Consider the following 23,425-nt stretch of genomic DNA (forward strand, 5'->3'; position numbering starts at 1 on the left):
AAAGCTCACTGATTAAAGGACACCGAAGAAGCCACTCCAGCCGTTAGAACCTTCACTTTCCCACAGCCCAGTGCAACGGCACACAACAGCCAAGGCCACACGCGGGTTTTAGCACAAAATTAGAAAACCCAAGCGCAACATTTCCCAACCATACCCGATTATTTATTTGGGCGCGAGAAAACAGGAATACCTCACCGGCGACGGCCAGCTTCTGACGCACTGTGGCACCCATGTGCGTGCGTGTGTGTGTGCGATGCGTTCAAAACCGATGTCGGCCTATAAATAAATCCATTACCAACCCAACTCGCTTATTAATAAACTCGCATCACTCCACCACGTTGGGTCGTCCTCGTGGGTGAGCATTTCCGCGTGCCAAAGCGATGTCACCAGCAAGCGCTGGTCGCAGACAGACCAACTGACTGCACCGACAACTACGATACCTGCTGCTGCTGCACCAGCAGGAGTCACCCCTGAGCGCATGCGTCACATTCCCGATCCATTCCATCTCCCCCGCCATCTTGTTTTCAAAACCCACCCCCAAGAGGCTGACGTTTCCGTACGCGACAGCACGTGCTGCAAACAGTTGGCTTTGTTTATGCTCGGTTTCGTTTCGGTTCCCGCACGAGGTGCTGCAGCATAACAGTGCGTCCTCCACCGCCTGGCGTGGGACTGCGCGATGCGTACCAGTTATATATAGCCCTCCCACCCCAACGTGACGGAGTTGCAAAGTGCATAAGGCGCAGCGACACAAATGCAGCTCGGTGAGTCGTCGGCTTGACGATGCCACGATGCCGGTCAGGCAGACACCGGAGGGGCAACCGATTGATCGACGCAACCGATCGCCGGGACGAGCTGGTCGGTTACGACCGTGTGACAGCTTACATAACCTCACCGGGTGCGGTGAATCGTGCAGAATCCGGCATTACGTGGCCGGCAGCCGGGCGCCAGGTCCGTGCGCGTGTGTGACAGTGGGTAAAGGACGAACCTCCAACGGCAAGGACCTCAGTGGCTTCAGTGAGTGCGTGCGTGTGTGTGTTGTGGGTACTCCTCGTCACCAAGGAGGTGTTGGGGGGGTGGGTGGAGCCCGTGAGGTGCTGAACGGTTTCCACCCCACCAACGGTGTGAGGATAGCGACAGGATGGACTTCCTGCTCGGTGGGTGTGCGGCCACATGCGCTGGATTCTTCAGCAACCCGTTCGACGTGATCAAGACGCGCCAACAGCTGCACGGTGAACTGCTGGAACGGACCGGATCTACGACCGGACCTGGCCAAACAACGACAACCCGCAACCCATACGGCTCCGTGTTGAGATCCTTCCGGTCGATCCTGCGCTCGGAGGGTGTACTAGGGCTACAGAAAGGTCTGGTGTCGGCGCTAGCCTTCCAGTTCGCGATGAACAGCGTCCGATTGGGCATCTACCAGACGGCGGAGAATTGCGAATGGACGCGTGGGGCCAACCCGGCCGGTACGCTGCTCCGGTCGATCGCCTGGGGCGGGCTGAGTGGTGTGATCGGCTCGACCGTCGCCTGTCCGTTCTATATGGTGAAGACGCAGATTCAAGCGCGTTCCCATGGACAGTACGCGGTCGGTTACCAGCACCAGCACACAGGCACTCTGGCCGCCCTCAGTGGGATCTACCGTGAGCACGGGGTGCGCGGATTGTGGCGCGGTTACCCCGGTATTGTAACGCGAACCGCCATTGGTTCATCTGCCCAGTTGGCCACCTTCTCCACCTGCAAGGAGCTGTTCGCTCAGCTTGACTGGTGCCGCGAGTCGGTCGCATTCACCGCGTTTGCCGCCAGTATGGTGAGTGGGTTCTTCACCTGCGTGTTCATGTCTCCGTTTGACGTGATCGCGACACGGCTTTTCAACCAGGGTAAGTGGCTTACGCTCTGCTGCAGGTGTTGCAGGTTGAGCATCACGCGCTAACCGGTCTGTTTTTCATGCAGGTGTTGATGCACGAGGCCGTGGGCTGTTGTACGGGAGCGTGCTGGATTGCTTCACGAAGACGCTACGAGCCGAGGGCCTACACGGACTGTACAAGGGCTTCGTGCCGAACTACTGGCGCATCGCACCGCACACCATTCTTAACCTGACGATCTGGGACCAGTTCAAGGCATGGCGAGATCTCTACTACGGCTGACAACCAACTTGCTTTCCGTTCCGTTTCACGTTCAACTTTTATTACTATCATTATTTGCAACATCATATGCTACTACTGGCGCTACTTAAGGATAGAAGCTTCTATTTAGGGAATAAACACAAAATAGTAAGAAACTGAAATCACTAACTCAACGCTCAACCCCGCCGATGTGGCGGTCTCTGTACATAGGGCCGGCGTGTCCCTGCATGTGTGTTTGTCTGTGTATGTGTGAGTGTGTGCTAACTAATGCTAAATTACTGCTGATGCTGTTCGTCCTTGCCGGGGGTCTGTTTCGGTCGTTCACCACCAGCCTGTGGCTTGTAAATGCCAAGTGTCTGCAGCAAAGCTGTCGGCGAAGGATCACGCCCTCGGAATCGACGGAACACCTCCGCCGGGTGTGTGCCGCCACCAAGCGCAAGGAACGTCTCCCGGAAACGACGCCCCACCGCTGCCCGTGCTTCCGGTTCTTTGGCTTCCGCAAACGCACTGTACACGTCAGCCGCGATCATTCGCGCCCAAAGATGCCCATAATAAGCAGCTCCCCAATCGCCGGACGCAATCGCCAGTAGCGAGCAAGGATGCGCATCCTTGCGATCCAACGGGAACGGATGGTACTGCGGATAGAGCGCACGAGTCACATCCAGCCAGTAGTCGCTGCTCAGGTGCAATTCCAGGTCGAGATTGGCGTGATACAGCTCGCGACACAGCCGATAACCAGCAAGATGCGAACGTCGGCGTTGGATCGCTTCGACACACGGTTCCGGCAGTGGATCTTCGTTGGTGTAATGGCCCGAAATGGCCTGGATGGTGGGCGCGTCGTACAGCAGGTGTGTCAGTACGTGCCCGCTAACTTCGACGGCATCCCACTCGACATTCGAAAGTCCTGCGACGTCGCTGTATCGGCAATGCGTGAGCAGGTGTTGCAAACCCCGGCCGAAACGGCTGAACAACGTCTGCACGTCGTCGAGCGTCAGTAGTGACGGTTTTCCATACAATGGTGCTGGGAAATTGCAAATGAGGGCAGCTAGTGGGAGAGCCGAACCAGCCGCTACACTGCGGTTTCCAATTCCCACCATCCAACCGGTGTGATCCGGTACGGCTAGTTTCTCATCCTCTCGCGAGTAAAAGTCGGTGTAAAACCCAGCAATCGGCTCATCACCAGTCGCTTCCAGCACGTCGTAAAAACGCACATCCTCGTGCCACACGTCCACACCAACACGCTCGACAATGCGCACACCAAACAGCTCCTCAGCCAGCTGGAACAACCCAGCAAGGACACGTGGCAGCGGGAAGTAGTCCTTTAACGCTTCCTGATCGAACTGATGTACAGTGGCAAGATGGCGCCGCTTCCAGTACGGTACGTCGTAGATGTCAAGTGGCCCACGGAAGCCCTGTTCGCCCGCAAATCGCTCGAGGGCACCCAACTCGGTGTCCGCAGCAGGTCTCGCGTATCGGTGCAGCTCCTCTAGCGCGTTTCGGACCGTCTCCACCGAACCGGCCATCTTCGTCTCCATCGACATGTGCGCGAAGGTTTCATATCCAAGCAGCTTCGCCTGTCGCTTCCGTAGTGCCCGAATCGCTTCCAGGTGCGAGCTGTTTTCAAGCGATTTGTCCGTGTGAATCGAACACTTGCGCGTGTCCGCTTGCCAGAGGTTCCAGCGGTGTGTTCGGTCACCGCAGTACTCCAGGAACCGATGAGCAACCGCCGGTTGGAGCGTGATTTTCCACGGACCCTTCATCGCTTGGCTGGGGTCGGTTGCGAGCGATTGCAGCAACGTTGGCGGGAACTCCTTCATAAGGGCCGGATCGGTGATCAGCTGTTGATACTTCTTCACTGCCACGTCTCGCTTGCCCTGGAACTTGCTGCGCTCCTGCGCCAGCCTTTCGAGTATTTCATTCAGCTCGAGTTTGGACGAACCATCCACCTCGATGCCGCTCAGCTTCGCCTCGAGCACGTACTTCTGCAGCAGTCTACGCTCTTCACCGCTGAGACCGTCCTTAGGGGTGGCCACATCCTGCTCGAGCGCACCCTTCAACGTCCGGTAGATGGGCAGGCTGTTAAACTTCGCCCGTCGTGCACCTCGTGCACGTTCATGGATCGTGAGATAGCTCTTAGTGGGCATACGCGAACTGTTCCCAAGGTAGAGTGTCTTTGCGATGCCCCACGTCGTCTCGAGTGGCGCTCCAGTCGCCTCCAGCGGCATGATGATGTCCTTGATGACGTCCTCGAGAGCAGGCGCGACACCGGTTGTGGCCTGCTCCAGTCGCTCCTCGATCCCGCGTACGCTTTTCTCCACCGCTATCGCCTGCTGGCCAATCGCTCCAACGCACTTCTCGATCGTGACATTATTAAACTCCGGCAGCCCGTGTGGGCTGGCGAGTGGGTTCTTCTCCGGAAGGTCCTCGCCGATCTCCGGTACGCTGGGGATGATAGAAAAGGCGCATATTAGCTCGGCACACATTTGACCTTGGTGGGAAAGGGGAACTTACAGCACGATGTACCCGTGACGTCGCGGGTTCGCGAACAGATTCGATCGCGTGAGCAGCAGGCGCTTCCCACAGAAGGATACGGCCATGACTGCGAGTGAGGGTAGACAGGAGTGATTGAAGGAGCGGACAATACGGATGGTTGCTGCCGAAATTTAAATGATCCGCATGTTTTTCCCGGTTTTGACCGGTCAAGTTGTGCCGCTTACTCCGGATGTGGTGCGACTAACGGCTAAAATCCTGGCTCAAGATTCACGTACTTTTTGTCGTGCGATGCGAACAGGAACACGTCGTAGGGTGCGAAAATTTCCTTGATTGCCGGTTGTTTTCGTAATTCCTGTGCTTTTGCGTTTTTTCTTTTTTTTTAAAGTTTTTTACCCTTTTTCCTACTTCTGTATATTTTTTTTATTTTTTGCTACCTCACTGTCAATTCGAAAAATCTGTCAAAATTAACTGTCAAAATGGTGTGCGTTCACAATCCTGGAAAACGCAAATACACTTTGAATAGTGGTATTTTTTCATAAATTTTCAATAAAATAAACTAATATTACACTATAAGGACAATGGAAATCTATCTCTTTGTTTTCTGTGTATTATTTTTTAGCTTTATTACTACTTAAGCTCAAAGCTTTAATACTAAATGTAACAACATCGACAAATGAGCAGATGCACACTTACTGTGCAATGTGCCATCGAAGAAATTCTTTCTTTACTACAAATCAAATCATTTTAAATTATTCACCTGAATAATATTCTACCGCCTATCGAAAAAAAATTATTAATGATCATATGTGAGATTTGCTCAGTAGAACGTACTTCATCTACTAACGCATGTGTGTCCAGTGTAGGATTAGAGTAATATACCAGATTCTGGTTCTTTGTGCATGAACTGTAAGACAATTTCTATGTCAAAATGGCCGATCGGAGGCTACCAGTCAAACGAATGTAATAGTGGTGAAGAGTTTTGTTTTGGCTTAAATGCGTATAAATAGCAACGCCGGTTCTAGCAAGCTTGTTAATGTTTTCAAATTTTGATCAACGTTATTGAATTATCGGTTTGTTTCTTAAAATATTCGTAGATCAATCCATAACCGAAACTGATTTGTGAGTGTGAGTCAGCATTTTTATTGCGCTTTAGATATTTTGCATCGTTAAGATTTCACGCTTTAATGTAGAAACAGTTTTACAGTCGTTATTGGTTGTTTATTTACAGAGCATTTGGCTACATGAAAGTGGCGTAATATATTAATTGTCTAAAAACAGGAAATTTATCAAAGCAAAAATTTGATAATTTGCTGGGAATTTTGTTGGTAAAGGACAATCATGTCACCATACGTTAAAAAAGTCTGCCGGCTTTGTTTGACCGAAAAAGATTTGCATCAAAATCCTATCGATGAGAAAACTAGACAACTTTTATATAGATACTTTGGTCTAGAGGTTAGTGGAATTGATCAAACGTTTGGCGTGTATTAGATATATCTAGTTTTCTTTTTTTTTTCATTGTTAGGTCGATTACAATCGAGCGGATGCTTCAAAGTTGATCTGTCTGCCTTGTTATAACAAGGTGATGGATATCGACAAATTTCGCCTAACAATTTGGCGCAATCAATCAAAGTTATTTGACCGCGTAACTATTACTATAGCTCCAAAAGATGAAGTCATCGAAGAACCGCCGGAAAAAAAGGGTGTAATCCATATGTGGTGTGAACGGGTGCCTAAGGAAGTCCTACCACCAAGTATTGAGAGAGGGTTTAGTGGTATACCGACTGACGGTCCTCCTCTCGTTCAGCAAAATCCATGTTTTAGAACCGTTTGGGAAGATTTGACTGAGGAGTTTGAAGCCCTAGATCAGGCACAGATCAAGCCTCAACCCGTCAAACAGAAGGAAAAGGTTGAGACGATTGAAATGGAAGTTTTAAATTCCAAAGCACGAAGCTCTGCCGCTAGGCAGCAACCAAGCACGTCCAAGCAGGCATTAGCCCAACAAGCTGCATTAAACAAGCAGAGACGAAACAACAAAATCACGGGCAAGGAGTTGTATAAATCCCTGCTAATGCCCTGCCCTATATGTGGTAAGAAAATTGAACGTAACCGCCTCGAGGGACACCAAAACAAACACTCTGGATTACGTCCTTATAACTGTCCGATCGAAGTATGCAAAGCCAGATTTTACTGCAAACACGCTCGTCGTCTGCACGTTCGTTGTCGACATGGAACAGATTCGTTTGCTTGTGGCCTGTGTGCCAAGGTATATAAGGCAAGACGTGATCTTCTTGGCCATATTCGCGAAACCCATGCCGAACCACGATTTGAATGTGATATTTGCCCGAAAAAGTTTACTACAAGGTAAGTAAATGTTTAAAGTTGTATGGAGAAATTAACTTGATTTTACATTTATTTTTTTTTTCTCTATCTCAGGTCCCGTCTCAAGCAGCATCAGTATTATCACAGTGGAGAAAGAAAATATCCCTGTGGAGTGTGCGACATGCGGTTTTTCAGTAACTTCCAATTAAAGGTGCACATGAGAACCCACACCAAGTCATATCCGTATACTTGCACCATTTGCAAGAAAGACTTCCGCTATCGTCATATGGCAAAGGACCATCTCGTCCAGAATCATGGCATTGATATAACGCTTCAGAAGGATTGGGTCATTCAACATGCGGAACCGGACCCAGAAGAAGTCGGTGTGGCCGATAATGATCAAAACACTGTGGTCTACAACGTGCAAATACTAGAAACAGAATCAGAAATGCAAGCAGAAAAGTTTAAATTGAAAAATCCCACTGACATGAATCCTGACGTTATTAAACTTGACATGCCTGACAATGTGATAGATTAGATTACTCTTCAAAAGAAACACCAATTTACATAAGAACATGTATTTGCCAGTATAAGTCAACATTTTTTTATAACTTTTTTATATTTCACAATATTATTTAACTGTAATGTTTATGTCCTGAACATAGTTTCATTTTAACGAACAGCCATCACAAATTAGTTTTTTAATGAATTAGCATGCAGTTTTACGAAACCATAGCTATTCAGCGTTTCTACAAGTTGATGAATTTTGATAAAATTGCCCAAACCACGTTTAACGAGCATTATAATTGATTATAACTAAGAAAATGTTTATGAATCTCTTTATATTATACTTCAGTAACAACTTCCTTAATATCATAATTTATAAATTTTCAAATTCATTTTGAATCATCATTATTTAGAAATAAGAATGTGTTCTTTATCTTATTTTTCATTATATATCTTCATTATATTTTTTTCACTTCAGCATTTTGCAGTAATAAGCATTCAATTTCACATCAACATATTTTTCATGAGCGTTATTAATGATGTGCCACATGTGCCTTACTGTATTAGCAAGAAAAAGGATCAATAAACGATTTGCTATTGAAACGCTGTGCATCAATTTCAAATCAACATATTTTTCATGAGCGTCAATAAAGATGTGCCACATGTGCCTTACTGTATTAGTAAGAAAAAGGATCAAACGATTTGCTTATAAAACGCTATAATTCAATTTCAAATCAACATATTTTTCATGAGCCTTTTTTAAGATGTGCCTTACTGTATTAGCATGAAAAAGGATCAATAAACGATTTGCTAACAAAACGCGATACTAGTCTACCTTCAAGAACATTGAGAATCGAAAAATGTAGATCCATTTTCAAAAAAAATCTCAACTGAAAGAATCTGTCTATAAAATCTTAAGCCGTGTCAATTATTAGGTTGCGTCTGTCTGTGGAGATCAACACATAGCGTTGCAAATAGAGACGCTACTGAATAACTATTTCATTCGAAGGATTAAAAGTTAGTCTGAGTTAATTCTCACGTTGGAGGATATCACATTTTAAAGGATAACGTTTGGATAAAGATAAATTTAAATTTTTGCTACTAACCCAAATCGAATATAGGTTATTTTGTACGAGCTGCTTCTTTCTCATAGCTTTAATATACTAATTCAATCCATGAAATTAAAAAAAACCTTCTTTCGTTTTTCGTCGTTGAAAAATTCATTTAATGCTATACTGAAATTATTTCAGGATCGCTATAGTGAGTACATTTTGAAAGCTGATGATATGATTTTCTCATTCGATTCATCGGTATTAAATGTCAAACGTGTCATACTGCTTGCGTCCTGACACGGGCACACGTGTGGCGGGAATTGTTTGGGTTTGATCGTTTCGAATGAAATTGTTTCGCGATGGAAATTGATGAGAAAAATGAACCGGCTATTCACACGGTGCAGGCTCGCTTTTTGTCGGACGCGGGTGAGGAAGCAGGCCCACCACTTGCCCTGCCAGTGAATGTGACCAAGGAGCAGCTGGAACTGATCTGCAACGCTTTGCTCAAAAATGTATGTATCCTTGTCAGCAAACAAGCAACCTGGTCCGGTCTCTTTGTGACTGTTCCGTCCACGTGCTAGCTTCTAAGTTTTGCGTTGCACATAAACCTATCATGGAGGCGAAAAACTTGAATGAAGTAATGATAATGAATCTTGACAGGAAGAACCGACGCCGTACCTGTTTTTCGTCAACGATCAAGAGATCCAGCAATCCATTGATCAATCGGTTGACCGACAGCGGCTCAACGCGGAGGATGTGCTGGATATCATCTACCAACCGCAGGCCGTGTTCCGGGTGCGAGCAGTTTCCCGTTGTACCAGCACGATGCCGGGCCACGCGGAAGCCGTAGTATCGCTCGCTTTTAGCCCGAACAGCATCCACCTTGCGAGCGGATCCGGCGATAAGACACTACGGCTATGGGATCTGAACACCGAAACACCCCACTACACCTGCACTGGCCACCGGCAGTGGGTGATGTGTGTGGCCTGGGCACCGGATTCGCTGAAGGTCGCATCAGCGTGTAAAGCCGGCGAGATTCGTATCTGGTGTCCGGACACGGGCAAGCAGCTTGGTCGGCCACTCGTGGGCCACAAGAAGTGGATTAGCTGCCTGTCTTGGGAGCCGTACCATCGGAATGCGGATTGTCGCTTCCTGGCAAGCGCGGGAAACGATAATGATGCGCGGATTTGGGACGTGGTGCTTGGCACCTGCGTACGTGTGATCGCGGGTCACACGGCGTCTGTTACGGCTGTACGTTGGGGTGGTTCTGGACTGCTCTACACATCCTCCCGTGACAGGACGATCAAGATGTGGCGTGCTGAGGATGGTGTGCTGTGTAAGACGTTCACCGGACACGCTCATTGGGTCAATAACCTCGCCCTCAACACGGATTACGTGCTTCGTACGGGCCCATTCCATCCGGTGATGGACAAAAATCTGATGCATTCCGGCAGCGACAAGGACACGTTGAAACGGATGGCCCTCGAGCGGTACGAAAAGGTTTGCCCGGACGGGATGGAGTCGTTTGTATCTTGCTCGGATGATTTCACGCTGTATTTGTGGCGTGCGAATCAGAAGCAGTTTGTCACTCGAATGACTGGCCACCAGAACGTGGTGAACGACGTGAAGTATTCCCCAGATGTATCGCTTGTGGCATCCGCTTCATTCGACAAATCGATCCGGCTTTGGCGTGCCAGCGATGGTGCTTTTATTTGCGCTTTGCGTGGCCACGTGCAGGCGGTGTATACGGTGGCCTGGTCAGCGGACTCGCGATTGGTACTGAGTGGCAGCAAGGATTCCACGTTAAAGGTTTGGAGCGTAAAGGAACGCAAACTCGCTCAAGAGCTGCCTGGCCATGCGGACGAGGTGTATGGCGTCGATTGGGCCCCAGACGGGTCACGTGTTGCCTCAGGTGGCAAGGACAAGGTGTTGAAATTGTACGTAAAACCATCCATTAACTGTTTTCTTCCTCTCGAGTTGACTTTTATTTGCTTTTTTACTTCTTACAGATGGGCATACTAAGCCAAGAAGGAGTGAGTAAGATTCCTCTCTCGGGTGAACGCGTTACGCCAACTCGAAATTAAAAGATTTATTTCCACACTTTAAAAACAGCGTTCGAATTGTTTGGCTAATATCACAATATTCTGCCTCGTACACGTTCTCGAACATGCGTATAATCGCTGGGAGTTGTATGCGCACGGCTTGCTTCTGATTGCCCATGCACCAAAGGATGCTCACGTGAAAGGCACGATCTTTGTAATATAGCGGAAGTTTGTACTTCTGCATGCACTCGTCTAGACTACCGACTAAAGCTACGAGTGGCCGGAGAGATACCTCAGCCACACGCAAACCCACGAATGTTCGGGTGCGCTCCTTGTTCATGTATACAATGGCACGGGAGAATTCCAACACGAAACGTCGATGTCCGGCCAGACGCTCCCGTAGGTTATCAACGAAAGGAGCTATGTTGTGGCGTCGAATTGTGAAGTTTTTGGTCAAGTTGAGATGGATGCGTTTGACCGGGTTAAGCTGCAGTGTGGTGGTTGTATCCAAATGCTCCTTCCATTGCTTTTGTAGCTCCAGCAGGCCATCGCAGTCACCATCTTATAAGGAAGAGAGTGAGTATACAAATTTATTTTTCAAACGAGCGAAACCACGCGGTACTACTTACAGTCTACGTAAACAAAGCTTGCCCGGATTCCTCGCTCACGAGGAAACGATCGTACACGGCCCTGGTGCTGGCTGATGTCGTCGTCGTGAACATTCCCATCAGCTACCGATTGCAGGGCAGGGGATGGCAGCTTTTTATCGCTGGTCGCCGTCGCATTTGCATTTGCTTTAGAAAGCTTTCTCTTCATTTTTCCGGGCATTTGTAATAAAGAACACGTAAAAGCTGTGATTGGTTGATCTATGTGTGCTATCGAAAAATGCCGGCCGAGATTCAAAGTACTTCTTCTTTCTTGACAAGAATTTATCACGGTAGAATGTGAAAGTCAAGCTTCCTTGGCTTATATTTTTTATTAGAATGATACTCTTCGACCTTAGTTAGTTGCAGGAGCAGAAACTTTAAGCCGCACGTCCTATTTCAAACAACTGTTGTGATTATTTAGCTTTGCTTTCGGTGAAGCGTGAGACATCGCTGAAATCGAACGTCAAAATTTGTTAGGTTATGAAGCAGCCCTAGTGAGAAATTGTCCAAATACGTGAGACAGGGGAGGAGTCTCAAAGTGCGTTGTTTTGTAAAAATATCGAGAAAATTATTTGAACTCACTCACGTTATGTTTGTAATTGGTTACAGATCTTCGGAGCGCTAAAGAAACAGTAATGTACCTACAGAATTGATATCGATAAAGAAAGTATTTTAACCTGTATATTTTGCGTGTTTTACGTTAAGGGATTTTCAATCGGATCTGAACACCGAAACACCCCACTACACCTGCACTGGCCACCGGCAATGGGTGATGTGTGTAGCCTGGGCACCGGATTCGCTGAAGGTCGCATCAGCGTGTAAAGCCGGCGAGATTCGTATCTGGTGTCCGGACACGGGCAAGCAGCTTGGTCGGCCACTCGTGGGCCACAAGAAGTGGATTAGCTGCCTGTCTTGGGAGCCGTACCATCGGAATGCGGATTGTCGCTTCCTGGCAAGCGCGGGAAACGATAATGATGCGCGGATTTGGGACGTGGTGCTTGGCACCTGCGTACGTGTGATCGCGGGTCACACGGCGTCTGTTACGGCTGTACGTTGGGGTGGTTCTGGACTGCTCTACACATCCTCCCGTGACAGGACGATCAAGATGTGGCGTGCTGAGGATGGTGTGCTGTGTAAGACGTTCACCGGACACGCTCATTGGGTCAATAACCTCGCCCTCAACACGGATTACGTGCTTCGTACGGGCCCATTCCATCCGGTGATGGACAAAAATCTGATGCATTCCCGCAGCGACAAGGACACGTTGAAACGGATGGCCCTCGAGCGGTACGAAAAGGTTTGCCCGGACGGGATGGAGTCGTTTGTATCTTGCTCGGATGATTTCACGCTGTATTTGTGGCGTGCGAATCAGAAGCAGTTTGTCACTCGAATGACTGGCCACCAGAACGTGGTGAACGACGTGAAGTATTCCCCAGATGTATCGCTTGTGGCATCCGCTTCATTCGACAAATCGATCCGGCTTTGGCGTGCCAGCGATGGTGCTTTTATTTGCGCTTTGCGTGGCCACGTGCAGGCGGTGTATACGGTGGCCTGGTCAGCGGACTCGCGATTGGTACTGAGTGGCAGCAAGGATTCCACGTTAAAGGTTTGGAGCGTAAAGGAACGCAAACTCGCTCAAGAGCTGCCTGGCCATGCGGACGAGGTGTATGGCGTCGATTGGGCCCCAGACGGGTCACGTGTTGCCTCAGGTGGCAAGGACAAGGTGTTGAAATTGTACGTAAAACCATCCATTAACTGTTTTCTTCCTCTCGAGTTGACTTTTATTTGCTTTTTTACTTCTTACAGATGGGCATACTAAGCCAAGAAGGAGTGAGTAAGATTCCTCTCTCGGATGAACGCGTTACGCCAACTCGAAATTAAAAGATTTATTTCCACACTTTAAAAACAGCGTTCGAATTGTTTGGCTAATATCACAATATTCTGCCTCGTACACGTTCTCGAACATGCGTATAATCGCTGGGAGTTGTATGCGCACGGCTTGCTTCTGATTGCCCATGCACCAAAGGATGCTCACGTGAAAGGCACGATCTTTGTAATATAGCGGAAGTTTGTACTTCTGCATGCACTCGTCTAGACTACCGACTAAAGCTACGAGTGGCCGGAGAGATACCTCAGCCACACGCAAACCCACGAATGTTCGGGTGCGCTCCTTGTTCATGTATACAATGGCACGGGAGAATTCCAACACGAAACGTCGATGTCCGGCCAGACGCTCCCGTAGGTTATCAACGAAAGGAGCTATGTTGTGGCGTCGAATTGTGAAGTTTTTGGTCAAGTTGAGATGGATGCGTTTGACCGGGTTAAGCTGCAGTGTGGTGGTTGTATCCAAATGCTCCTTCCATTGCTTTTGTAGCTCCAGCAGGCCATCGCAGTCACCATCTTATAAGGAAGAGAGTGAGTATACAAATTTATTTTTCAAACGAGCGAAACCACGCGGTACTACTTACAGTCTACGTAAACAAAGCTTGCCCGGATTCCTCGCTCACGAGGAAACGATCGTACACGGCCCTGGTGCTGGCTGATGTCGTCGTCGTGAACATTCCCATCAGCTACCGATTGCAGGGCAGGGGATGGCAGCTTTTTATCGCTGGTCGCCGTCGCATTTGCTTTTGCTTTAGAAAGCTTTCTCTTCATTTTTCCGGGCATTTGTAATAAAGAACACGTAAAAGCTGTGATTGGTTGATCTATGTGTGCTATCGAAAAATGCCGGCCGAGATTCAAAGTACTTCTTCTTTCTTGACAAGAATTTATCACGGTAGAATGTGAAAGTCAAGCTTCCTTGGCTTATATTTTTTATTAGAATGATACTCTTCGACCTTAGTTATTTGCAGGAGCAGAAACTTTAAGCCGCACGTCCTATTTCAAACAACTGTTGTGATTATTTAGCTTTGCTTTCGGTGAAGCGTGAGACATCGCTGAAATCGAACGTCAAAATTTGTTAGGTTATGAAGCAGCCCTAGTGAGAAATTGTCCAAATACGTGAGACAGGGGAGGAGTCTCAAAGTGCGTTGTTTTGTAAAAATATCGAGAAAATTATTTGAACTCACTCACGTTATGTTTGTAATTGGTTACAGATCTTCGGAGCGCTAAAGAAACAGTAATGTACCTACAGAATTGATATCGATAAAGAAAGTATTTTAACCTGTATATTTTGCGTGTTTTACGTTAAGGGATTTTCAATCGGATCTGAACACCGAAACACCCCACTACACCTGCACTGGCCACCGGCAATGGGTGATGTGTGTAGCCTGGGCACCGGATTCGCTGAAGGTCGCATCAGCGTGTAAAGCCGGCGAGATTCGTATCTGGTGTCCGGACACGGGCAAGCAGCTTGGTCGGCCACTCGTGGGCCACAAGAAGTGGATTAGCTGCCTGTCTTGGGAGCCGTACCATCGGAATGCGGATTGTCGCTTCCTGGCAAGCGCGGGAAACGATAATGATGCGCGGATTTGGGACGTGGTGCTTGGCACCTGCGTACGTTTGATCGCGGGTCACACGGCGTCTGTTACGGCTGTACGTTGGGGTGGTTCTGGACTGCTCTACACATCCTCCCGTGACAGGACGATCAAGATGTGGCGTGCTGAGGATGGTGTGCTGTGTAAGACGTTCACCGGACACGCTCATTGGGTCAATAACCTCGCCCTCAACACGGATTACGTGCTTCGTACGGGCCCATTCCATCCGGTGATGGACAAAAATCTGATGCATTCCGGCAGCGACAAGGACACGTTGAAACGGATGGCCCTCGAGCGGTACGAGAAGGTTTGCCCGGACGGGATGGAGTCGTTTGTATCTTGCTCGGATGATTTCACGCTGTATTTGTGGCGTGCGAATCAGAAGCAGTTTGTCACTCGAATGACTGGCCACCAGAACGTGGTGAACGACGTGAAGTATTCCCCAGATGTATCGCTTGTGGCATCCGCTTCATTCGACAAATCGATCCGGCTTTGGCGTGCCAGCGATGGTGCTTTTATTTGCGCTTTGCGTGGCCACGTGCAGGCGGTGTATACGGTGGCCTGGTCAGCGGACTCGCGATTGGTACTGAGTGGCAGCAAGGATTCCACGTTAAAGGTTTGGAGCGTAAAGGAACGCAAACTCGCTCAAGAGCTGCCTGGCCATGCGGACGAGGTGTATGGCGTCGATTGGGCCCCAGACGGGTCACGTGTTGCCTCAGGTGGCAAGGACAAGGTGTTGAAATTGTACGTAAAACCATCCATTAACTGTTTTCTTCCTCTCGAGTTGACTTTTATTTGCTTTTTTACTTCTTACAGATGGGCATACTAAGCCAAGAAGGAGTGAGTAAGATTCCTCTCTCGGGTGAACGCGTTACGCCAACTCGAAATTAAAAGATTTATTTCCACACTTTAAAAACAGCGTTCGAATTGTTTGGTTAATATCACAATATTCTGCCTCGTATACGCGCTCGAACACGGGTATAATCGCTGGGAGTTGTCTGCGCACGGCTTGCTCCTGATCGCCCAAGCACCAAAGGATGCTCACGTGAAAGGCACGATCTTTGTAATATAGCGGAAGTTTGTACTCCTGCATGCACTCGTCTAGACTACCAACTAAAGCTTCGAGTGGCCGAAGAGATACCTCAGCCACACGCAAACCCACGAATGTTCGGGTGCGCTCCTCGTTCACGTATACAGCGGCACCGGAGAACTCCAACAGGAAACGTCGATGTCCGGCCAGACGCTCCCGTAGGTTATCAACGAAAGGAGCTATGTTGTGGTGTCGAATTGTGAAGGTTTTGGTCAAGCTGAGATGGATGCGTTCGATCGGGTTAAACTGCAGTGTCGTGGTTGTATCCAGCAGCTCCTTCCATTCCTTTTGTAGTTCCAGCAGGCCATCGCAGTCACCATCTTATAAGGAAGAGAGTGAGTATACAAATTTATTTTTCCAACGAGCGAAACCACGCGGTACTACTTACAGTCTGCGTAAACAAAGCTTGCCCAGATTCCTCGCTCATGAGGAAACGATCGTACACGGCCCTGGTGCTGGCTGATGTCGTCGTTGTGAACATTCCCATCAGCTATCGATTGCAGGGCAGGGGATGGCAGCTTTTTATCGCTGGTCGCCGTCTCATTTGCATTTGCTTTAGAAAGCTTTCTCTTCATTTTTCCGGGCATTTGTGATAAGGAACACGTAAAAGCTGTGATCGATTGATCTATGTGTGCTAACGAAAAATGCCGGCCGAGATTCAAAGTACTTCTTTTTTGACAAGAATTTATCACGGTAGGATGTAAAAGTCAAGCTTCCTTGGCTTATATTTTTTATTAGATGGATACTTCCGACCTTAGTTATTTGCAGGAGCAGAAACTTTCAGCCGCACGTCCATCTTCTTCTTCTTTACTAAGGTTCTAAAACGGTACGATGCAGAAGTCTAGCTGCCTGGGCCCTTCTGTATTAATCCGTATACTGACTCCACTCAACCTTAGTAGTAAATAGGACCGGGAACTAATGGCCATATGACCAACAGCCGCACGTCCTATTTCAAACAACTGTTGTGATTATTTAGCTTTGCTTTCGGTGAAGCGTGAGACATCGCTGAAATCGAACGTCAAAATTTGTTAGGTTATGAAGCAGCCCTAGTGAGAAATTGTCCAAATACGTGAGACAGGGGAGGAGTCTCAAAGTGCGTTGTTTTGAAAAAATATCGAGAAAATTATTTGAACTCACATTATGTTTGTAATTGGTTATAGATCTTCGGAGCGCTAAAGAAACAGTAATGCACCGACGGAATTGATATCGATAAAGAAAGTATTTAAACCTGAATATTTTGCTTGTTTTGCGTTATGGGATTTTCAATCGTAACGATTGATTCAATTTCTTTTGATAGTTACAGTAGCGTCATCTGTTGAGCTTCCTATAACGCAAAAAAGGTAATGCTGCGGGATAAATTATTTTTTAACTTCATTAAGGTGCAAGGCGTAGCGCTGCATCACTACTATAGTATTTATAATTAGTTTTCTCGTTTTCCTAATTGATAGATTCAAAGCTGTACATTCAAAATGAATTTTGCTCAAATTGTCGCTGTCTTTTAGACAGGAAATAATTCTATTCCTATACATTTTTAAACTACTTAAACATATATTCTTCATAAATAAGTATAAAGGATCATACAAAACTGAGAGTTGAAGATGATCAAATCGTTATTCCGTGAAAAATGTGTTGTAAAATGGAAATTTAGAAAGCAAAACATACAGGCCATAAAGGTAGGACATATACAAAGGAATCAATTGGTTGAAAAGGCACTAGTGAGCTTATAGATAAACTCACATAAGCATATGGGTTCCAGAGTAAATACTTCAAAAGTACTTTCTTGTTTTGCGTTATTGTTAGGATAAAAAAATCATCCCATTGCTAGCACCGTGTATTAAAAATCTCTCTGAAACCAGTGGAGAATTTTTACTGTTGGTCATAAACTAACGGGCCTATAAAAACAGATCGTATCCTTTTTTACTCCCATCAGCAGCACGTGGTGTATTACCGTACAACGGGTTTGGCAAAGAGACACATCAGCTGGGTCTGGACAAGGGATTGAAGACATTTCTGCCGTGCGCTGTGTTGACCTTTCTCCCTCATTGCGTATGCAGGTGAATGCAACGTGCTTTTTATTGTCGCGTAGAGAGTGTTACCTCATCTCTTCTTTTTTGCTACTACGAACACCTGCAGCGACCGGATGCAACCGGGCCACAACTAGACCAGGCACGAACACGCAGTCCGGTGGCTGTCGAAAATTAAAAACAAAAAAAAGACCCACCAGGGAAGGCAATAAAACGTAAATAAATAAGCCCGAATCAGAGGGCGAACGAAAATGGGAGAAAAACTCGGCCATGTGCTAGCCGTTCCATTACGCCGGTGTTCCATTGCCCGGTGAAAATTTAATATATTTATTCTATTAATTTCCATGCCAAATATTTGGCGAGTGTGCAGCTCGCTACATTACTGCTCGCAGCCGGGCACGCGTGCTGCACCATCGCCGAAACGATGCAGTAATTGTGTTCATGCCTTTGGGCGTCCTCTTTTATTGCACCTTGTTTTGAAGGGTTTTCCGGAAAAACCGAATAAAAAAATGGCACCCCACTGTGATGCACCCTGGGGATAGGAGTCGATGTCGTACCTGGTCGCTTTAAGACGGCACCGGAAGCTGGCTTTAAGTGAGTGACTGACTTCTTACTGACGTGCGAGGTCCGTTAATCGAGTGTACCAATTAGAAACTCTCTCTACCTTGCGCCTTTTCCGCCCTAATCCGCCACGCTTGGCCCAGAGAAGACCGAGCGATAAGTGTGAACAGGGATAAACTAGTCGCTTAATAGTACTTACGAGCCGGACGGTGATCAGATTTATCTTCAATCGTCGCCGAGGGGTTGCACCATCCAGGTTGGGCAACGTGTTGCCCGGCACGCTTTCCTCCTCGGTTTGCTTTCCATAATTCAATTCAATTACCGCCCTCGGTCATGCGCCCCCCTTTCCTCCCCCTTCCGGCGCTTTTCCACGGGGTGTTTTTCCTCCCAGCTTGATCGACGCTCGCTGCGACGCGTCATCTTCCAGCAACTGGGCGGCTTCAGTCGTGATTGCTCCAATTACCAACCCCCGGCAAGCGCACAAAGACCTGCGTGTTGCTTTGGTTTACTTTTCAACTTCGTTACCGCAAAACCTGCCCCGTCTGGTTGCCGGAGTCGTTTGGAGGATCTTTTGGGGGTAGGGAAACGCTAGTAGTGAGGCGACGAACTCGCTCAGTTCGCCACCGCGTGGAAGTGGACGAAAATTTGATTACTTGATTTGATTTAGCCGCTCGTCTAAGGCGCTACGAGACGTCCTGGATCCTGGAGGTCGTCCACACCAACCTCGAACTGGTCGTGTGTGTGTGTGTGTGTGTGTGGAGGGGTAAACGGTCTGTCCGAAGTCTTAATGAGCGTCCTCGAGTGAGCATCGAGCTGACCAAACACCAGCTGTTTTCATCACACATGTCTAGGAAGGGGCTTGAAATCGATGTTATATTTTAGCGTCTTTCGCACGCAGCACGTGGGTTCTGTCACCGAATCGCTCGACAGGCGAATCACCGATGCGAACACATAGTGATGCTGCCGATGACAGGTGCCGTGACGTAGCGAATCGTATCTTGCGCTCTCTGAAACTCGCAACATGGCCGCCACCACGGTCACTGACGATGGTTTGCCTCATTAAACGCACGAGCAACTCTTCACGAAGCCATACAACAATGATAAACATGGTTCTCGAACTTAAGACGTCTTAAAGTGAGAGTTGAAGCTTGAAAAGGGGTTTCTAAGTCTCTCAAAATTTGCCCAACTCTCGCGCTTGAACGGATGCAACTAGGGTGCCTTATCCTCTGCACAGTCTCCCAGAAAGGTACTATATCAAGTGAAGTTTTGCAACCTACCCAACCCCGGCACCGGCACTCGATTGGTGCCGTTTTTAGTCTGCCACTGACTGACCACTAATAACTCCCCACACCGAACAGGACGCAAGCCGGTTCCAATTGCAGTTTCCATCCGGTCTGTCCTGTTGAGATTATGGTCCGGGTTTGAGAGAGGGTGGCTTGAAATTACGGATTGAGCCCGTATCATCCGGTTGGTCGTGAGGTGAAAAGGCTAGCAAGCAGCAATATGATGGTGCATAGCCCCGACCTCGTCCTGGAAGTCCTCCCGGTCCCACAAAACAGCAGGCAGAAGTTTTGCAAGAAGCCTTCACTTGAGCGTTTATGTTTGTGGGATCATCCTTAGCCCGGTCATGCATTATGGATGAGAATTAGGGCCATTGCCAGTACCCGGAGTCCTTGCTGGTGGCGCGCGAAGACGCTGCGGAGATGTGTGCTCTCTCTTTGCCTGACCGGAAGAAAAGTCATAATCGAGTGGTTGGCTGATTTATGCGGCCGAGCAACTCGGTGTATTGTAAATCCGCTCGGTGAGTTAAACACCTCCGGCGACGTGCGAGCGAGTGAATCGTTTTGTGATGGATTCTGACCTCTGGTTGGAGAAGTGCTTGAAGGAGAAGGTTCATCAAAAGTGCTCTTGATGGGATGACTTCAGACGCAACTATGTCTACAAGTGATCAGCTTATACAACTCGTAAAAATGGCAACAGAGTGCAAACCTCCCGCTTGTCTTGGGTAACTCTTCTTGCGGATAAACTAGAAGATGTGGAATGTCTGGCCTGTGGTTGGAGCTCGTGGAAGAGACTCCATTCGAAGAGTAAGCTTTGTAATTGGACGTCCCGGATATACACGGATGAGGATCCTTCATAAGCGTGTAGCTGAAGTATATCACCACTCTCGGTTCCTCTCGGAGCTCACCTGACATGTAGTTCCTGGACTCCGACGAGCGACCGACGAATAAAACTCCACTTAAGACCCAATTGACTTGAAGCAAATCGAATAAATAAGCGCAACTTTAAACCGTACACCTGATTGCTCTGGGGCGCGCTCGATAGTACCGGGCCCAACTATTACCAGCTAGCGTTCATGTTTGATAATCAATTTCTAATCTCGACGCGAACAAACAAACACAAAACACTCCCCCTCGTGACACGCGCCTGGGTGGTAAATGAAATTTTCCACTTTCCCCGACGAGACGAGCGTGGAAATGGGGAGCCAAAAAAAAGAAAAGAATCCAAGCCTGAACCTTCACTCCTGAAGGTGACGGCCAAGGGGCGAATCGCCGAGGACCTGCCAATCGGACGGAGGAGGCCATAAAATTCCAGCGCACGTACGTGCAGTTCCTCGCCGAAGCGAAAGCGCCTCACCATTAAGCTCCCGGACGAGGCCAAACCCGTCAGGATGCGGAAGTGCCGTCACGCCGGCAGGGCACGATAAGCTTAATTTAATCTCGAGCACATAATCTTCCGAACGAGGAGCGGGCCCCATCCCGACATCAGGGCCGATAAGGACACCGCTCTCGTTGACGTGTTTACCGGCCGGAATTGGCTTGCTGACACCCGCTGTCGCCTGCCACAAAACCCGACGCGTGAAAGGCCTCCGGTGAAGGAAGCAAAACATTGTCGTGTGGCATTTTTTTTCCTGTTTTGGACAAAACGTCGCCTGGCGTGCGTTTGCTGGGTGTTTGAGGGCGCGTTGTCCCCACGGCAGGTGTTGGTTTTGTCTCGCCTTTTGTGTGCTGGGTTTCGGAAGGACGAAAGCAATGGCAGACTATATATATATATATAGGCAGCACGACGTCACCGGCGAGACCGAAACCAACACGCACGCAATCAGAAGAGTCCGGTGTTAGGTGTGAATCACAATTTAACGCCTTGCGAGCGGAGGCTGCCATCATCCTGATTGTGGAGGGTTTGGTTTGACTTTTTACGAATTCGGGAGAAGCGCGTTCCACTTTCGCTGCTTCTTTCATCCATTCTGCGAGCCTTCCGGAAAATGGCGTCATATTCGCTGCCGGGCACGTGTGCGCGCCTCGCCTGTTTGCTTTGCCATCTGAGCCCGGTTACTAGACGTGTCGAGGGCGTCTGAATGTCCTTGGGTACCATGCAGCCGACTATAAAGCGGTGAAAGTGATATAAATTTACGCCTCCCAACAATCAACGGTTGTGACACGAACCGGCTTGACCTTTCAATTTGGTGCGTGTAGTGTAGAGGAGGAATGAGAGAAAGCCCACGGGAGTTGTGGAACGACGGTTTTGGGGTTATGGTTCCGGTGTTTGGGGTGCTTCGGCATCTATGATGAGTACCTCGACGAAAAGTCGCTTCTTAAAGCACACCTAATTGCAGAGTTTACTCTGCGGTGAAGGTGTAAAGAGTAGAGCGCTCAAATTAACCTTTTTCCCGATGATTAAACGTTTATCCCTTACGAGAAAAGTTTTCTCACAGAATCGCACGGTCGAGAGGATGGAGAAGGCAAATTATAATCGTTCCGATCTTGAATCAATACAGCCGTCCGTGTTTCAGAATAGGAAACGCCTTTTGGTAAAGCTAATTCTAACCTATCTGTGTACTCCCAACACTAGTGTTTAGTTTACTTTGGGTTCTAGTTAGAAGGAAGTCTCCTCAAAGGATGAATACTCCAGCTAGAACACAATTCAGGCTCCAAGGCGCATATTTATTGTTTCGCTCCCTTTCCAATTGGTTCGACCAGCTACACAGGACTCTCGTCCTAACAGTAGGGGGAATTGAATTATTCTACGCGTGCCCGATCAGCGATTTTCGCGTTCGCGTCCGTGACTTCCCTCTAGCGGCCAGCAAAAGGGGGAGAATGATAAATTAGGAGAGCATGGCGCTGGTAGCAAAACGGCAGCAGGACGAAGCTCAACAAGCGTGCCAGGGCCGCATTCCGGATGCAGCATCCACCGGAAGTGAGCGTCGGGAGAAACGGACGAGAGAATTAGGAACGGCTCCCAAGCGCTGACAGTAATTAAGTGCCAAATGTGTGCTGAGTGAATTAACTCCACACGGGGTGGCTTTTGTTGTTTGGGGATGGAGACCACCATGGATGGATGGGCCGAACTTCTCTGGCCGTTCAGGTGAGAGTTGAGCGTCCGAAATATGACGAAATAAGCGAACCATCCTGTAGTCTCTACAGCCCCACGCTTAATGAGGACCAGAAGGTCCGCGAGCTGAGTAAATCAAGCCACCGACATTCACCGTTCCACCGTTGGGCAAATAAATAAAAATTGCTACCCCTGGTGGGTGTTTTGGGTCGAGGAAATTTATTTGGGCTGATATACGCCCTCGATGAGTTATGTGGGTATTATTTAGTCTTCTTCGTGCACCATCACCACGTTAGCTGATCGAGAGTTGGATCAGCTTTATTTCGACTTTATGAGCAAAATGTAGCTTAAACCTTGATGGTGTTCAAATTCAGCTCACTTCTGGCTGCAAAGTAATTATCTCGAATTGAAAAATTGAGCCTAACCATTGTCAGGCAGAACGCATACAAATCGTTCTCAGTTTGTGGTTTAATTTTTAACAATTTTCACATAACTGTTACCCAAAACTAAGAATAAATCAGCCGCTCTGTCACTAATATGCTCATTATTCTCCATCGTCCATCGAACCGAAATGGAAGCGGACTTCTGCCGCAGCTGAAGATATGCTGACGTGCGTGCAAGTACGTGCACCACCGGATCCACCGTACAGCGGTACAGTGCAAGCAATGAAACAACTGCCCATAATTAATTACATTCATTCTGCTGATATTAAAATTTATTCCGCTGTCTACACACAAACACGTACGCCCGGCCCAAAGT

General features: G+C 48.0%; 9 protein-coding genes across 9 annotated transcripts; 5 read left to right on the forward strand and 4 right to left on the reverse strand.

The window, feature by feature from the left end:
• The first annotated feature begins 1,009 nt into the window (after positions 1–1,009).
• LOC128728590 (solute carrier family 25 member 35-like) lies at positions 1,010–2,144 on the forward strand. The gene is made up of 2 exons (XM_053822218.1): positions 1,010–1,877; positions 1,951–2,144. Exons 1-2 carry the CDS (start codon positions 1,139–1,141, stop codon positions 2,142–2,144), a joined length of 933 nt encoding a protein of 310 aa, XP_053678193.1. The 5' UTR covers positions 1,010–1,138.
• Positions 2,145–2,315: 171 nt separating this feature from the next.
• LOC128728589 (uncharacterized) lies at positions 2,316–4,989 on the reverse strand. The gene is made up of 2 exons (XM_053822217.1): positions 4,635–4,989; positions 2,316–4,565 (listed from the first exon to the last, which is right to left on the reverse strand). The coding sequence occupies exons 1-2, from the start codon at positions 4,718–4,720 to the stop codon at positions 2,399–2,401; spliced, it is 2,253 nt and encodes a 750-aa protein (XP_053678192.1). The 5' UTR covers positions 4,721–4,989; the 3' UTR covers positions 2,316–2,398.
• Positions 4,990–6,537: 1,548 nt separating this feature from the next.
• LOC128728470 (zinc finger protein 782-like) lies at positions 6,538–7,473 on the forward strand. The gene is made up of 2 exons (XM_053822096.1): positions 6,538–6,977; positions 7,050–7,473. The coding sequence occupies exons 1-2, from the start codon at positions 6,538–6,540 to the stop codon at positions 7,471–7,473; spliced, it is 864 nt and encodes a 287-aa protein (XP_053678071.1).
• A 1,380-nt stretch (positions 7,474–8,853) lies between these two features.
• LOC128728702 (protein Notchless-like) lies at positions 8,854–10,595 on the forward strand. Its single transcript, XM_053822337.1, has 3 exons — positions 8,854–9,006; positions 9,155–10,431; positions 10,504–10,595. The coding sequence occupies exons 1-3, from the start codon at positions 8,854–8,856 to the stop codon at positions 10,514–10,516; spliced, it is 1,443 nt and encodes a 480-aa protein (XP_053678312.1). The 3' UTR covers positions 10,517–10,595.
• On the reverse strand, positions 10,559–11,352 carry LOC128728472 (U6 snRNA phosphodiesterase 1-like). Its single transcript, XM_053822097.1, has 2 exons — positions 11,166–11,352; positions 10,559–11,097 (listed from the first exon to the last, which is right to left on the reverse strand). The coding sequence occupies exons 1-2, from the start codon at positions 11,350–11,352 to the stop codon at positions 10,559–10,561; spliced, it is 726 nt and encodes a 241-aa protein (XP_053678072.1).
• A 69-nt stretch (positions 11,353–11,421) lies between these two features.
• LOC128728474 (protein Notchless-like) lies at positions 11,422–13,002 on the forward strand. The gene is made up of 4 exons (XM_053822099.1): positions 11,422–11,440; positions 11,793–11,820; positions 11,889–12,917; positions 12,990–13,002. The coding sequence occupies exons 1-4, from the start codon at positions 11,422–11,424 to the stop codon at positions 13,000–13,002; spliced, it is 1,089 nt and encodes a 362-aa protein (XP_053678074.1).
• A 42-nt stretch (positions 13,003–13,044) lies between these two features.
• On the reverse strand, positions 13,045–13,838 carry LOC128728475 (U6 snRNA phosphodiesterase 1-like). Its single transcript, XM_053822101.1, has 2 exons — positions 13,652–13,838; positions 13,045–13,583 (listed from the first exon to the last, which is right to left on the reverse strand). Exons 1-2 carry the CDS (start codon positions 13,836–13,838, stop codon positions 13,045–13,047), a joined length of 726 nt encoding a protein of 241 aa, XP_053678076.1.
• A 69-nt stretch (positions 13,839–13,907) lies between these two features.
• On the forward strand, positions 13,908–15,567 carry LOC128728476 (protein Notchless-like). Its single transcript, XM_053822102.1, has 4 exons — positions 13,908–13,926; positions 14,279–14,306; positions 14,375–15,403; positions 15,476–15,567. Exons 1-4 carry the CDS (start codon positions 13,908–13,910, stop codon positions 15,486–15,488), a joined length of 1,089 nt encoding a protein of 362 aa, XP_053678077.1. The 3' UTR covers positions 15,489–15,567.
• Positions 15,531–16,324, reverse strand: LOC128728478 (U6 snRNA phosphodiesterase 1-like). The gene is made up of 2 exons (XM_053822104.1): positions 16,138–16,324; positions 15,531–16,069 (listed from the first exon to the last, which is right to left on the reverse strand). The coding sequence occupies exons 1-2, from the start codon at positions 16,322–16,324 to the stop codon at positions 15,531–15,533; spliced, it is 726 nt and encodes a 241-aa protein (XP_053678079.1).
• Positions 16,325–23,425: the final 7,101 nt, after the last annotated feature.

The sequence above is a fragment of the Anopheles nili genome, chromosome X (assembly GCF_943737925.1).
Source record: "Anopheles nili chromosome X, idAnoNiliSN_F5_01, whole genome shotgun sequence".
In the NCBI taxonomy this organism is placed as follows: domain Eukaryota; kingdom Metazoa; phylum Arthropoda; class Insecta; order Diptera; family Culicidae; genus Anopheles; species Anopheles nili.